This window comes from Macaca nemestrina, chromosome 2 (assembly GCF_043159975.1).
Source record: "Macaca nemestrina isolate mMacNem1 chromosome 2, mMacNem.hap1, whole genome shotgun sequence".
NCBI lineage: Eukaryota > Metazoa > Chordata > Mammalia > Primates > Cercopithecidae > Macaca > Macaca nemestrina.
Window position 1 is genome coordinate 43,014,693 of NC_092126.1, and position 16,650 is coordinate 43,031,342.

Consider the following 16,650-nt stretch of genomic DNA (forward strand, 5'->3'; position numbering starts at 1 on the left):
CCAGCCAGCCCCTGGGAACCATGAGCTGGAGTGGTGGTGAGGTGAGGGAAGGCAGGTGAGCAGTCCATTCCAATACAGGACAGTCAGGGCACTGACAAGCAAAGGCCAGGGTCTGTGAGAACAGAGGTGAGGTACAGTGGCCAGGCTTGAGAAAGCTTCCCCAAGAAGGTGGCACCTAGGCTGAGGTCTGAAGGATAAGTACATTAGCCGGGTGCCTAAGGGGCTGGGGAAGGGGCCAGTGATGGGAAGAAGCAGGGAACAGCATCCGCAGGAGAGCTTGCTGCTTAACTGCTGCACCTCCGGGCATTTCCGTCCACTCTTCTATCAACATTGTGGCTGTATGACTGACAGGAGACAGGCATTTGGGTTGCAGAGAGGAGTTTCGGAGAAAGGTAAGTGATGGAGTAGATGGACTAGTGTGTTTTGTTTTCTTGTTTGTTTTCTTTTCCTTTTTTTATCTTGAATATATTTTTGTGTCTTAAAAAATTATTTAATTATTTTTAACACTTTTGTGGGTACATACTAGGTGTATATATTTATGGGGTTCATGAGATGTTTTGATACACAGATGCAAACTGAAATGAGCATATAATGGAGAATGGAGTATCCATCCCCTCATAAGCATTTATCCTTTGAGTTTCAGTCAATCAAATTACATTCTTTAAGTTATTTTAAAATATACAGTTAAGTTATTGACTATAGTCACCTTCTCGTGCTGTCAGATAGTAGGTCTTACTCATTCTTTCCATTTTTTATATCCGTTAACCACCCCCACCTCCCCCTAGGAACCCCCTACCACCCTTCACAGCCTTTAGTAACCATCCTTCTACTCTCTATATTTATGAGCTCAATTGATTTGATTTTTAGATCCCACAAATAAGTAAGAATATGCAATTTTTGTCTTTCTGTATTTGACTTATTTCACTTAACATAATGATCTCCAGTTCCATCCATGCTGTTGCAAATAACTGGATCTCATTCTCTTTTATGACTGAATAGTACTCCATCATGTTATGTACCACATTTGCTGTATCCATTTATCTGTTAGTGGACACTTAGGTTACTTCCAAATCTTAGTTATTGTAGACAGTGCTGCAACAAACATGGGTGTGCAGATATCTTTTCAATACACTTGATTTCCTTTCTTTGGGGTATATACCTAGCAATGGGATTGCTGGATTAAATGGTAGCTAATTTTTTAGTTTCTTTGAGGAATCTCAAAACCGTTTTCCATAGTAGTTGTATTAATTTACATTCCCACCAACAGTGTTCAAGGGTTCCCCTTTCTCCACATCCTCGCCAGCATTTGTTATTGCCTGTCTTTTGACTATGGGCCATTTTAACTGGGGTGACATGATATCTCATTGCAGTTCTGAATTGCATTTCTCTGATGATCAGTGATGTTGAGCACCTTTTCATATGCCTGTTCGCCATTTGTAGATCTTCTTTTAAGAAATGTCTATTCAAATATTTTGCCCATTCTTTGATCGAATTCCTAGAATTTTTTTCGTGTAGAGTTGTTTGAGCTCCTCATAGAATCTGGTCATTAATCCCGTGTCAGAGGGGTAGTTCGCATAGATCTTCTTCCATTCTGTGGGTTGTCTCTTCACTTTGTTGATTGTTTCCTTTGCTGTGCAGAAGCTTTTCAACTTGATGTGATCCCATTTGTCCATGTTCACCTCGGTTGCCTGTGCTTGTAGGGTGTTGCTCAAGAAATCTTTGCACAGACTAATTAGTGTCCTAGAGATTTCCCCCAATGTTTTCTTTTGGCTGTTTTCATAGTTTGAGGTCTTATATTTAAGTCTTTAATTCCTTTTGATGATTTTTGTGTGTGGTGAGAGATGGGGTCTAGTTTCATTCTTCTGCACATGCATATCCAGTTTTCCCAGCACCCCTTAATGAAGAGACTGTCTTTTCTGCAGTGTATGTTTTTGAAACACTTGTCAAAAATAAGATCACTGTGGATGTGTTACTGTTGGTTTTTATCAGAGATGTGGTGAGGTTTCCAATGCAGACTGTGAAGTAAGTAGATCGAACTGTCTAGAGAGATTCTGTGAGGCAGTGGACATAATAACCAGAGTTCACCTGGCAAAGGCACAATGTAGGTCTCCTTGGGGAGGGCCCCTTCTCCCCACCTTCCATGGAGCCCAGCCAGTCTGGACCCCTGTGGCCTGGGTGTTCCCTGGGCAGGTGAAGAGGGCCAGTCCTGGCCACATGAGCAGCAGGCATGGACAGTGGGGCCCCGGTAGGAGTGGAAGCCCAGGAACACCTGTGTGGGGAATGTGGCGAACCTGTCTGGGGCCTCTGAAAACTAAGGCATTCAGAGGAGGACTCATTTCTGATGAGTTCTTGGTTGGTGAAGGTTGGTATTTAGAGTAAAATGTGACCTCACTTTCAGCCACAGTTTAAGACAAGTATTATTATTTGGTTACTCTCATTTTAGTAACAAGGCTCTGCTGGTGGACAGTGCTTGAGAAAGCTGTGTTCCTTCTCTGCATTCCCCAGTGCCAGTGTCTGTCTCTGGCCTGAGACTCTGCATCCCTGATTGCAGCAGCCACCCTCACACAGGCTGAACCAGGCAGGCAAGGAGTAGGGAGCTTCTACCTGCTGGGAGGTTTGGTTAATGACAGTTTCACACATGCTGAATCTTCCACCCTTGGTGAGCTTCTAGGGAAATTCAGCCCTTTTCTCAGGCTCTAGATCCAGAAGAAAATATTATAATAACAGTATGTCATCCCTTGTCAAATTCTAAGGCTTTTACTCCTCAGGCGCTCAGCCTCCTTGGGTTTCTAACAACCTCATCACCAAATGCCAACAAAGCAGTCCATGTCTAATGCATGGGTGGGGCTCACACTGGCCAACAGGAGCCCTTTGTGACAACAGAAAGAGGCTGGCTGGCTGGCTGCCCAGGTGGGCACCCCTAGGCAAGGAAGAAGGATGTTTCTCAGGCAAGATTTATGAGCTCTGCATTCTGTTAAGAGAACCTGAGGTAGTAAGTGGCAATTGGGCTGCCATGATATTTTTAATGTAATTTTTTTAAATTATAATTTCTTATCCTCATTTGAAAATAATTTTAAAAAATAAACTCAATAAAAATTTCCTGTAGTTCAATGAATGCAGTGTTGTCAATATTACATTGTTTTTTCCTTTCAATGCATAGTCATTTGAACATTATGTTCTTTTTCCACTAAACCTTATGTCATATTTATTCCCCCACATCATAAAACCTCACTGACCCCCTCAGTGGCTGCATAACGTCCCCTTCTATAGGTGTATCCAAATGTGCTTGACCGTGTCCTTGTAGTTAGATAGGGCCATGTGATTATCATATGTCAGCATGCTTCTGTTGTTCTTTTTAATGCAATGGCAATTAGTACAAAAGTCTTTGAATTTTGGTTACCCTTCTCTGGAGTCTATTTACTGGGCCAAAGTCTGGTCATTTTGAAAACTGAGATACATTCTGCCAAGCATCTTGCTAACCATTCGTGACAGTGTACTCTCCTAGCCCTGTTAGAGAGCCACCTCTCCCACCTTCACACATGGGGAATTGGGGGTCTCAGTATGTTCAACAGACTCTGGAGATTTAGACTGTATTTCCTGTAGAAGTGAGAACTTGATTTCAGCTTGAGACTCTTGTTAAGTGAAATGGAAAATCCTGCACTCTAGTACCACCTAGGAAAACGGTCCTTTCATTTAAAAAAAAAAAAAAGTTTTGAAGCTGTGTGCAATTGATAGCTTAAAAAGAGATTTACATAACTAGAATATGAAAAGTATACATAAGCCATCTTTTCAAAAAAATTGAAAAATATGGGCATGAAAACTGTACCCTTCAATTGTGAATGTTTTTCAAAGCCATAAAAGTAAAGATTCTTAAAGAACCACTACTCCATCTTTACACTAATAATACATTTGTCAAGAGATTAAAAAAATTGCCTGGCAGATGCTCATGTTTATTGTACATAAGAGAGAAGCATTTCTGTACATCCAAGAGAAGGTGCCCTGGTTGACTGAGTTCATTGATCTTGGAAGGATTGTCTTTCAGAAGGGCTGCTTTGAAGTGGCTGGTTTCTGTACCTTTCCAGCATCGGTTCTGCTGGATGTGTTTCTGTTTGGGAACCGAGAAGGATGTGAGCTGAGGGTCTTTAGGGTTGAAGGGACTGGGAGAAAGCTGCAGCCGAGCCTGGGGTGGGTCCAGGCTTCTGATCACCACATAGTTCACTTCAACTTTGGCTGCTGACCCACGGTCCCCCCGCCCTAGAGAGCCAGGGTAAAAGGAAAGGAGGGCTTGGCATAGGCTCTAAAGAGGTAGTGCCCAACACTAGCAAGATTGGAGACTTGGTGGGTAATGGAGGCTCCTGCCGGCATGAGGGAACCACACAGGATAGGATGGTTTCCTCTCACAGCATGGGGAATGCCGAAGGCTGCCAGGAATGGAATGTGGTGTCTCAGAGGCCTGAGCCAGCCATCTCTCCAATGCAGTCTGCTCAGCAAGCTGTCTTTACACGTTGTCCTTAACTAGTGGCACCAGTTCTCCTGGCTGGCAGGTGAGAGGCCAGGGAGGAGGGCCTGGCCTGGGCTTCAGCGAGGAGCTGCCTGCAGTTTCCCAGTTGCTACCAGAATAAGGCCCCAAAGTCTCTGCCAATGTGCATGACTTTGAGGTCTGCCAGATAGATGAGAAGCTTTTCTTAGGTCAGAGTCAGTCATCACAGTGTTGATTTGGGGCCAAATTATATCCCCTCTGTCATCAGGAAACTGGAAAGAACGTCATGAGCAAGACAAAATTTGAGAACAGATTTCTAGTTCTTTCATTTGACATTTATTGAGAATGTCTAGGGGACTAAAAAGGTTAAAAATGTATGGAACAATTGAAGCCAGTTTTAAGTGCAGTTTCAGCATTCACATTTGTCCACAGACATTTCAATTCAGGTGGGTGGGGGGTGTGCACACATACACAGCACACACGTGCACATGCAAACATACATGTACATACACACATAGCAGCCATGTCTCGAATCCTTTCCATTTTAATGCCTAGCAGCAGCCTGTCCTTTGGCAGCTGGTTGGGCTAAGCAGATGATTGATAAGTAAGGTGTACCATCCTATGTGGGAACTGGAGTGTGCATGTCTATATGTCTGGGTGTGTATCTGTGTGTATGTGTGTCCTGATTTTCATACATCTGATTACTCACTCATTTCATAGATATTTGTTAGGCACCTTTTATGTGCCAGGCATTGAATAGTGACGTACAAGTCATGCTCCTGGGTGGGAACGGGACATAAAGGAATAAGTAAATTCTCAGGGAGAGGCTGGGGTGGAGATTGGGGAGACTCATCAAGGTGAGGCCAGTACCAATAAGGGCTCCTTTACAAAGTCACCTGTGAGGTGGGACCTGGATGAAGAGAAGTACCAGTCCTAGGAAGGGCAGGGACTGAGTACACAGGCAGAGGAACAGCAACAATCACAGCCTTGAGGCTTCACTGAGGATATAGCACAGAGATATGGATCCTTGCCCCGCTTTCCTTTTGTAGTTAATTATCTCTTCTTAGTAGGAATTAAAAAGTAATAAAATACTCTTGTGAAAATAAGACATAGTAAATGGAAAAGGGTCAGTAATAAAGGAAAAGAGAGGATTCCTTACATTTGTAATTGAGTGCAGAGAATTCCTGTTTTGTTTCTTTTTAAATGGTGCCTGTGTGTGTTTTTAATTGGAAAAGAAAAAGCCACATAATTTAATGCTCAAAAATGTGTGTGCCTATTATGTGTCAGATACAGGGATAAGTGGTTTGCATTTATTATCTCATAGAAACCCTATATACAACTCTAAAATTGGTCACGATATCATGAATGTTTGCATGAGTAAACATAAAGGGAAAATATGGCTTGCTCACAGTACACGATACCAAGTGGCAGAGCTGGAATTCACACCCGGGTCTGACTCCAAAGCCCTGATTCCTAGCAGTTATGCTCTGTGGACTCCTTTGGGGGCAATTAATTAATGTCCCCATTCGACAGAAGAAGAAAGTGAGGATCAGAAAGGTTAAAGAATATGCCCAAGGTTGCTCAGCTGGTAAGGCAGGACCAGCTGCATAATTTGTGGTTCCCAGTATAAAATGGAAACAAGGGGCCCCTTGTTTAAAAATTATTAAGAAAGTTAAGACAGCCACAGCAGAGTGTTCAACCAAGATGGGGCCCTTCTGAGCATGAAACTGCTTGTAAAGCCAGGGTTGAAGTTCCGGTCTCCCTGACTCCTCACCACCCCCGCCTCCTTCTAGCTGAATTTCCAACCTGATAGTTGTAGACCCATAATAGCAATTGATGAAATGTAAAAAGAATATGAATTCCTAAAAGCAAGAAGCAAGACATTCTTTTCTGGTTTTAGTCAGCTTCTGCCACTCCTTTCCACAAAGGCCTTGAAGAGTCTGTTTCTGATGCTCTAAATAACCCACTCCCTGGCCCAGCATCCAAGGTCCTTGTCATCTGGCCTCAAAGTGCCTCACCCCACACCAGGGCCCCATGAAGCCCTCCTCAGCCTCACATATGTCTGCACCTTCTGAGGCATGGCAGCTGCTGGGTTGTACACTCAGAAATGGAAGTACTATTCACATCATTTCCATCTGAATGGCACCACTTGAACCTGGAGCTGTACAGACACGAGGCCCTGAAGAAGACACCCTGGAGTTCTCTTCTAGTCTGGCATTCCCTTCATCTGCAATGCTGTATTAACTATGTCTGTTATTTTCTAGTATATATTCTGATGTTTTGACATCTGGGGGCCTTACTGACCCTGGAGGGACTGCTCCTCTTGGGATTGGCTGATTCTCAGAGATCCTAAACATCTCACCCTCTCACTTTTTATATGCACTCCAGCCAATCTGGAGCCCACACCCCCAAACATCCCTTTTTGGGGCTCTCACACTCTGGGACACCATTCACCTGCCCTAATCACCCCAGGGTCAGGTACCAGACAACTATGCCCAAGAACTGGCTGGAATTATTCAAACTAGTGAATATTAAAATGCTTGCCCTGCCTTACTTGTTTCTTCCCATGGAAGCCACAGTAAAGCCTTGTGTCCACAGTTTCTCACCTTCCTTCTGCCTCCTGGCTGACACAGGTTCTCCTCTGCCCACTCCCCTGCCTGTGGTGTGGCATGCTCCCTGAATCTGAATCTGTCTAGTTGCAGGGTTAACACTCTTAAATTTTACTAAACAGAATTGAACTAAACTTCAATGAAGTGAAGTTAGTTCCCTCTGGTGTGGCCCTGTCAGTGGTGACACCTGCATGGATTGATCGAGGGGTGGCTATCAGGAGTATTCTGCTGTTCTCGAATGAACACCAGGACTAGCCCAGCTGCTGAATGACGACTTTGAAGCAGTCTGGATACTTCACACCCACACTAAACATCCTATGTATGGCTCCTTACTGGTCCTGCAATTAAATCCAAACCTCTTCCCCAGCATTCATCATCTGACCTTCATTTACCTATGCAGCCCATCTCTGCTTCCTGACCTGCCCCCAATTCAGATGCACTGGATGGTCAGTGGAGATGATGGCACTCCCTGCTGAGCAAAGGTACCCTCCTAGCTTCTTCCAGTAGGAGAGGAAGACCCTTGGTGCCCAAATCAAAGCCACCCATCCCTTAGAGAAAGTCCTAAAAGATGGCAGATAGTGATTGCTTGCAGATCTGGCTGCAGTGTCAGCTGCCTGAACAGTTCCTGTTCTGGGGTACCCCATTCCCATCCTCTCACTCCCCAGAATCCCAATATCCAGCCACTCACTTTGTGTGAACCCAGCAATTTCCTAGAAATCCTGATGCATCTCCAGCCATTGGAAGCTGAGACCAGGAGGAACCGGAGGCTCCTGTGCGTGCACATTTAAGGAAGGAAGCATGTCTTTGCCACACCTGCCTCTTTCCCTTTTATTCTTCTGCATCGTTTTTGACCACAGAATTGGGACAATGGACTGAACGTCTTAGATTACAAGAGCCCCAAAGCCTATGCTTTCCAGAAATCTCTTAGATTAGCTTTATTCCCTCTCGAGGCATCTAATATAAAACTTCCAAGTGGTTAATGTTCTCTTGATAAGAAAACATAAGATACCCAAATGTAGAGGTAGTTATAATAAAATCATCATCTTTCTAAATTCTTAATCCACAAAGAAGGAGTTTAAATCCCAATAGCTTTTTCAGGAATACTTACAGGGTAATTTAGGCCCAATTATTAAAACAGTGGGCAGGCTGCTCCCTTTCTCTTCACTTAAGAAAAAAATTGAACCGCAATTCATAAAGTAGTCTCTAGGCCCTTTATAAACTAAAAAGATTTTGTGTCCAAGCAGGACAGTTCAGAGAAGTTTGAGACACTCATGAACCAATGGGTGGGATATTTCCATACCGAGCCTTCGTGGGAAGGTCTCTGCGTTAGGCCCTTAGCCTGGCATATCTCGTGCTACCATAAACCCAGGAGGGGATATAATTTTCCCCAATCTGCAGATGAATCAACGGAGGCTATAAGATGACGGCAGCTTTGTTAGATTCACATGACTCGCATTTGGCAGAGCTGAGATTCAAGCCTGGATTTCTGCAGTCTTCAGTGTCAAAGCAAACCTTCAGCCCCGTAAGCTACCGTCAAGGTCAGACACTGATAAAACTGACAATACTTCTTGATCTTTTGCCAACATTGGGATTATCACTGTTTTGTTTTTAAATATTAGCATAAATTGAATGTCAAACATGAATCTGTAAAAATTATAGTTGTCTCAGTTCTGGCAAATCCTCAGAATAATGGAGGAGCTTTTGTAAAAACAGCCATGTGGCCTGTAATCCCAGCACTTTGGAAGGCCGATGTGGGTGGATCACCTAAGGTCAGAAGTTCAAGACCAGCCTAGCCAACATGGTGAAATTCCGTCTCTCCTAAAAATACAAAAATTGGCCAGGTGCAGTGGCAGGTGCCTATGATCCCAGGTACTAGGGAGGCTGAGGCAGGAGAATTGCTTGAACCCAGGAGGCGGAGGTTGCAGTGGGCTGAGATAGCACCATTGCACTCCAGCCTGGGTGACAAGAGCAAAATTCCGTCTCAAAAAAAAAAAAAAGAAAGCTATGTGGCCTTGGGCAAGTCACACCAATTCTTAGCCATGGTTTTATCATTTGTGCAATTAAGGTGACACTCCCCCACTGGGTCCCTGAAAGGATTAAGTGAAAGGATAGATGTAAAAGTGCTTGGCACCTTGTCGATGCTTAGTCCTTGATTTCCTCTTATTTCTTGCAATAAGTGTTATTGAATAAACGATAATTTACCAATAATATATCTATTGGACGTAGTCCTTATGTTTGGTGCTGAAATGACTCTGCATGTAATCCCCCCAAAATCCGAGGTGGTAGATACAAACTTTATAAAAGATGAAACTGAGGCTCACAGAGCATAAGTGATTTGCCCAAAGTTACACAGTAAGTGGTAAGCGAGGGATTTAAACTCAGGTATGCAGAATTAAACATTCACACTTTTAAGAACCATGCTATCCTACCCTCCAGGAGATGAGGAGGGACAGACACATCAAGTGGTAAAGGCTGAACTTGATGACTTGCCTTTTGCTCTCTTAACCCCACCCTAACTCCTTCTTGGAAAATGGAAGATGTTTCTATGAGCGTCTCACTCTCTCAAGGACACTGTACTCAGAAAGCTCCACTGATTTCTTTTACTATATGGTTGCAATTTTGCCTGCTCCTCATAAACCCTCAAAAACAAGCCTCTTGAGGCCACCAAAGCAACTGGCAATTGTGATGTTCCTAAAACTCTTTTATACCTGATTTCTCCCTGGTGGTCAGAGAGGGCCCTGCCCTCCCAGCTAGGGGGTGAGCGAGAGGATGAAGACCCTACAGGATTGTGCTTCCTGGCTTTTCCCTTCACGATTTACTTGCTTGTTTATTTGAACTCCTTTTTAAAAGATTTGAGGTGGAATTTCTCATCATGGATAACCACCAAAATATCTAGATGAGAAAGAGATGCCTGCAGCCTCTGCCGTATAATGGAAATCAATGAGTTGGGTGTCTTGGGTTTCTCCAGAGAAGAGGCTTCCAGAGACCATGACCAGAGGGGAGGTATTGTGAGAGGGCTCTCCTGAACTAGCAGAAACAGGAGAACCTCAAGACTGGTGCTGCAGGGTGCACACCAAGCTCCTGCTTCCAGCACAAAACTGCTTTCTCCATTTTCAATGTACAGAAAGGGAGTTTATGGAGGGTTTGGGGAGAGAGGAGAGAGAGATGGTTCTATATAGAGAAGGGATAGATGGTTCAGCAGGAGTGAAGATACAGGCAGGTGGGGTCAGTACCAGAGAAGCTGCAAACAAGCCATGGATTCTGTCTGCAGCTCAAGAAGTGCTACCAAGGCAGCAATCAAAGTTAGATGTCTGGGGCTGCCCAGATCCGCCCAGCAAATGTTTCCTATCAAAAGATAGCCTGTAGGATTCTGTCACAGTTTCTACCACTAGTGAGCATCTACTCTGTGCCAGGCACTGACTAGCAATGATGGGGCCTCAGAGGCACCGTGAAGCTTGGAGTCTAATTCTACCGTCTAATGTTGAAAATACTGCAGAAGCATGGAGGAGAGAGGGCATCGACCTAGACTGGAGAAATCCCAGAAGGCCACATGGAGGAGGTAGCGAGAGGGATGGTGATAGAAAGGGAGACTCAAGTAGAAGAAATAGCACAATCAAATACACAGTGGCACGAAACATTTTGTACCTAGGACACGACAGGGTTGGCCATGTGTGTGGAGGGCTTCCTATAGCACTATGACTTTAGATCCACCAGACAAAAAGCCACCTTTTGCTCCAGTGGTTTGTCCTTATGATTGCACTTGAGGCTTTTGGAGCATGGGCTGCAGCAACTTCATGATCTCATCCTCTGGGAGGGGATGGGCTAATCCAGATACAGCTCCTAAAGACTATGAGGAAAATAACATAGAATTGGGGATATTCTCCTTTACAATTAGTCACTCTCATCCAAACATCCTCTTTTTGTAAGTACCCTAGGAATGAATCTCACAACCATAATGTGCACTCTCTTCTTGTGAGACACTCTGAGAAAACCCCGTAAAGGGCAGCTGGTGACCGTGGGGGCTCAGAGCTAAAGTCAGATTGCAAAGTACCTGAAATGTGTCAAAGTTGTGATGCATGGGGGCAGATTGTCTTCTTCCTTGCCAGGGAACAACATTGATCAGTCTCTACTGCCTGCAATGCACACATTTTCACACTCAGTCCCTACCTCAATACTGTAAGCTCAGTGCTATGGTTCCCATTTTCTTGATGAGATGCCTGAGGCTTGGAGACCTTCAGTAACCTGCGCGAGAACTTCCTGACCTTACAAAGACAAGCCAAGATTGTTGCTGCATCTGCTTCACACATGCTTCCCTGAGGCTTCCCCCAATGCATTTGTCCTCGATATTCAGGGCTCAGCTCAGAGGTTAACTCTCAAGCTAAAGGAGCCCCTCACTATCACTGGCTTTTCCTTTCATAGCACTTACTCCTCTCTGTTAGAGCAGCACAGGCTTATTCATCACCTGCCTCTCTCCCTAGGCTCCTGACTTGTTCACTGCTATACCCTTTGTACTCCAAGCAGAGCCTGGCACATAGAAACAAACCCTGAACAAATGGTTGCTCAGTGAACAAAGCCATCTGGCTAGCCCCAAAGCCCAGCCTCTTCCAAGATACTGGTATCACATGGTGGTGCCAGTGGCCCACTGGGAACTGAGGAGTCTTCTGGTAACCGCAGCCTGATACCGAGTCCCACAATGAAGGACTTTCTGAGTTTCTCATGGGTGAGGTCAGGCAACTTTATAGATTTTTATTTCTACTTCAGCAAAGGGATATCATCTAGCAATGTTGTATGTGACAAACATTTGGGATTAGTAAACTAATAGCACCCATAACTCACATTGCTTGATGACTCAGAATCACTCTTCTGCACATAAATCTGGCTGAGGATGGCTGCACAGCCATCTCAGACATGTGTCCTCGCAGAGCATGGGATGCCCGCTGTGGCAGGCAAACACACGTCATCATCAGTCACTGGGAGCCTGCCTTGAGTCCACTCTGACTTTCAGGTGCTGCTGTTATTATATCAGTCAATTCCTGTGTACACTCACTTGTAGAGTTTGTATGTGTTGATTGCTCTGTTCTTGCATGGTATCATTTTAATTGTGATTTTGTTCCTCTCTAATGCTTTATCATCTCCACATTATTGTTTCACTAAAAAGCAGTGACAAGACCATGAGACCTACTTCAATGACTCACAGTTCTGAGTGTCTGAGAATCCTTTCACCGTACCTTGTGAACTCATGAGATGCCTAAACAACCATGCTTTCTTTTGTTTTATAAGAAGGCACGTGAGGCAAAGTTGAAAAATGGGGCGAGAGGCACAACACTCAAAAATATCATCAGTGGCACATTAAAAAAAAGGAGAAAGAGAAAACATTAGCACAATATTACACAAATACTACAATAATTATGGCATCTTACCTCGAGGAGATCTGACGTTTGCCTGTGAAATGAATGTAAGAAGGGTTGCCTCCCCCAGGTACTGAAATAATCTGTACCACAAGCCCCCGTGACACAAATTTACCTATATAACAAACCTGCACTTATACACCTAAACCTAAAATAAAAGTTAAAAAATGCACTTTGAGATATTAAAGCAAAGGTTGGGGATGGTGGGGGTTGCCTCTGGTGTGTTGTTGTGAAGTCCTTGAAGGAGTATCTGGGAAATGAATGAAGAGTTGTGACTGCAGCCATGGACAGGTGTGGTTCACGACACTGGTGAACTGAGTAGCTGGTATATGTTTGAAGGTGTGTGTGTGTGTGTGTGTGCTCATGTGAGTGTGCGTGTGCCTGCGCATGTTTTGTGTGTTCCTACGTGGCTCAGTGCAGCTGGGTGCAGTTTTCTGCATTTGCCTAGTATTTCTCAGGGAGGAAGCCTTGCATAAGCAAATGTAAAACTGCCATTATTCTCAGACTGTTCCCTAATATCTAATATATGTGTTAGGGCAAATAATTCATTGGAACAAATTCACACTTCTAAAAGAAATGTTCCAGCAGAACTGACTGCACCTGATTCACTTTTCGTCCTTTCCTTGTTTGTTTAGACTGGACCAAAAGGATTGAGTACCAGCCTGGCTCCGGGAGCATGGCCCTGTTCCCCAGCATCCACCTGGAGATGTGCGATGGAGCCGTGTCTTCCCTCCAGATCGTCGCGGAGCTGCAGACTAATTACATTGGGAAGGGTTGTGATCGGGAGACCTACTCTGAGAAATCCCTTCAGAAGTTATGTGGTAGGTTTTTCCCTCTGGGGATTTTTTAAATTAATTGCTTTTAAATGATGTATACCAAAAAAAGCATATCTTATTATCTCAGGGAAGAGTCAGCCCTCCCTTCCTGCACCGATATGTGTAACTCCTGGATGGATTTTAAGTTTACTTGTGGCAGACGGGTTGGAAGGCCCAGCTTTTGGCACTAGACTCCTGACTCAGACTCCGTTTATTAGTTATGTGACTTTGGGCAAGTGACATGGAAAGGCAAAGCCTTTGCTCTTCTTTGGTAAAACAGGGATTAAATGGCACAATACTTTCAAGAATACCTAGGGCAGGGCCCAAAGAAACACGAGTTCCTTTCTGCCCCACTGGTTTAGAAGAAGCTACCAGACCAGACCCAGTACGAAGAGTTAGTAGTGTCAGTCACCTGGAAAGAGATTGGTCTCCTCCCCAAAGCGCCAGCTATATAATTTGTGGGGCCCAATGCAAATGAAAATTTGGGGCTCTTTTTCAAAAATTAACAAGAGTTTTAAAACAGAGACAGCAAAGCATTAAACCAAGGATACACAACTAAGCATTGGACCCTATGTGACTACTCAGGTTGTTATTGACAAAGCTGGTCTTGCCAAGGATGGGGTCTTTCCGTACTCAGTATCACAAAGCCAGTACACAAAAACAAAAGTGAATGTCAAGCAGTGCAGGCTTTATTCAGTGGCCATGGAATTGAGAAGCAGGAGCATGGCTCACCATCAACTTCTCAACAAGTGAGGGTGAGGGGCTTAAGAGACAGGATTTCTCTAATGAAGGACTTGATATGAAAAGCAAAGGAAAGAATATTCATGTCTTTTCCAGAAATGGGTGGTGAACCTCCTGGAACCAGTAGTACTGCCTCCCTTTTAGTCCTTTTAAGGCTTCTTCCAGTCATTGTCGTGGCAATTGTCATTTGTCATGGTGCTGGAGGGAGTATCATTTAGCATGGAAATAAGATTATCATGAAGCCTGAGGTCTTTTTGAAGTCCTTTGGTCAACTATCTTGGTTCTATGTACCAGTCTCAGCTGGTCTGGTTGCAAAGGGAACTTTTTATCACAGGCATTCTGTGTGTTAAAGATAAGCAAAGTTAGGACAGGGTAGAAATTCAGCTCTGTCATGTAGTCATTGCCCTGGGTAACAAGATCACATGCCCATGAAGCTGAGTCTGGCTGCCCACTGCAGAGAAGAGCTTGGGATGAGGATGAAGGTGGACAAAGGAAGATACTCACTTGTGACAGACAGAGAGGGCTTGTTGTCATTTGGCTGTGAGATGGCACCCCAAGAAAGGCAGGCCAGGAGTTAGGAAGCAAAACTGATGGAGGGGTGCTCTGAAAGGTGGATATGGAGGAAAGCCAGCTTCACTGGGCACCTGCTGTGCATGCCCTGCCAGCCTCTTCACATGCATTACTTTATTTAGTTCTCCTGTCTTCACCATGAGGAGGTCACCCATCCCATTTTAGAGATGAAAAATTTGAGGCCCAGAGAGTGAAAATGACCTGTCTAAGGTCACACGATAGAAAGCAACAAAGCCAGGAATTGCAAGTAAGTCTGTCTGAATGATGGGTGTTTTAGTTCAGTATTCACTAAGGCTATCCATCCAGGCCTCTGGAGCTAGAATGTAAATCTCTCAAGTGAGTCTGTGGAATGAGAAAATGTGCATCTCATAAGGCGAGAAGCACCTCATGTGCTTTGTAACTCAGACTGTTGACATGTTGATGGGCCTCCTTCGCTCCTACTCTTGCACATAGTTCATTTCTTCCTTACTCTCTTCCAAAATACTCAGGAACTCACACTGGACTCTCCAGCCATGTTTGGGAGCTTAGGAAAGGGCTTACTCTTACACTGGGCTTGTATTTGGAGGTAACTGCATCTCCTCCAAAAGAAAGGGAGGCTGCGAATGCACAGTCTAGCCTGCCCCAAGGTGGTCCTCTTCACTACTATCTTTGGGGCAGTTTTTCTCCCTCAACTTTCACACACACACACACACACACACACACACACACACACACACACATCTGCACATATACACACATACACACACACAAGCACACACACCCCTTCACCCACGCTGTTCTAACCCAAGGAACCAAGTAGAAATATTTAGAACTGAATGTGAAATAAACCCAGGTTGATATTGTCATGTTCCATTTTTCATGTCACCTGGCTGGCAGGGAAGGCCTATGGGACTGCACACCCCTCCAGAATGATGCAGTAGATCGGAAAAATCACCACAACTTCAGTGTTCCATACAGCTCTTGCAAAAATGTTTGTAAGGCAGAAAACTGCCTCCAGTCCTCTCCTCCATTCTGTGGCAGAGAAGCCACCTAAGATGACATCTGAGTTTGAAGGAATACCCCATTTTCCTCCCCATGCACCTGAATTATAAGTCAACTCAACCCCAGGCCACTGTGGGTTAGCCTCATTTCCTAAACTCCTCCAGGTTAGAAGAGATGATGGGATCAGCTTGTTAAAGATCAGATGAGCCCAAGGGCATGCACTTGTGATTTGATTTTGAATGTTGCTGGAGAGAGATGGGGAGATAGGGAGTGTGATAAGGATTTCCTGAAGGAACAAATTTTCGAACAAAATTGCATCTCATATGTTAACACAGTTCATTCTATCTGTGCTGCCAACATCGCCTGGCAGGACAGGTGAATTCATCCAGCAAGGCAGTTTCCCCCAAGACGCGGCCTTATTTGGTGCTGGGAGCTGCCCTTTGAAGGACAGAAGTCTGTGCTTCTCTCCATAGCACTGCCCCCCACACCTATGAGAATCCTGTCCCAATAACCCTGCTGAGCAGGCTCAGTCCTGCCTCTACATTAGAAGCCTGGCTTTTGAACTGCACTGGAGGAGAGCTCAGATAAAAAGGGTAAAAGCAAATAAGTGAGGCCCAGATGCAAATCCTATCCTGGGGTCAGCTTCCATGTAGGGACTCATGTTCTCTCCACCCGTAAGGGAAATGTAGGCTGGATCACTTCTACAATGGAAGCTGGGTTGTAATACCTGACTCCTGTAGGGTACTTTCGGTTCCAGAGACAAGTTTCTGTGTGTCTCCAGTGGATGGTAGACAAGCTTCTTGCTGGGCTTCCCAACTGGGGAGCTGCCATGACCATCTAAGCCTCAGTATTCATGCATTTTTCATCCTACAAATCTTTATTGACTTTGGATGGAAACAGGGAGACCAATTAGGGTATTGGAGCCATGGTCTAAGCAAGAGATAATGAGTTCTGAACCAGGGGAGTGGCAGGAAGGAGGAATTTAAGACAGACTTTGGAGACAAAATCAGCAAGATTCAATGATTGATTAGTTGTCAGGAGTAAGA

The 16,650-nt window shown here is 44.5% G+C and overlaps 1 protein-coding gene across 13 annotated transcripts in view; it reads left to right on the forward strand.

Annotated features, from left to right (window-relative positions):
* The window catches only part of LOC105469966 (calsyntenin 2), a 643,989-nt gene that overhangs the window by 516,856 nt on the left and 110,483 nt on the right, over window positions 1-16,650 (forward strand). For all 13 annotated transcript variants that reach the window (XM_011721615.3, XM_024789187.2, XM_011721617.3 and 10 more), the window contains one exon: window positions 13,133-13,318. In XM_011721615.3, coding sequence (XP_011719917.1) covers window positions 13,133-13,318 — 186 coding nt within the window. The remainder of the gene's footprint in view (window positions 1-13,132; window positions 13,319-16,650) is intronic.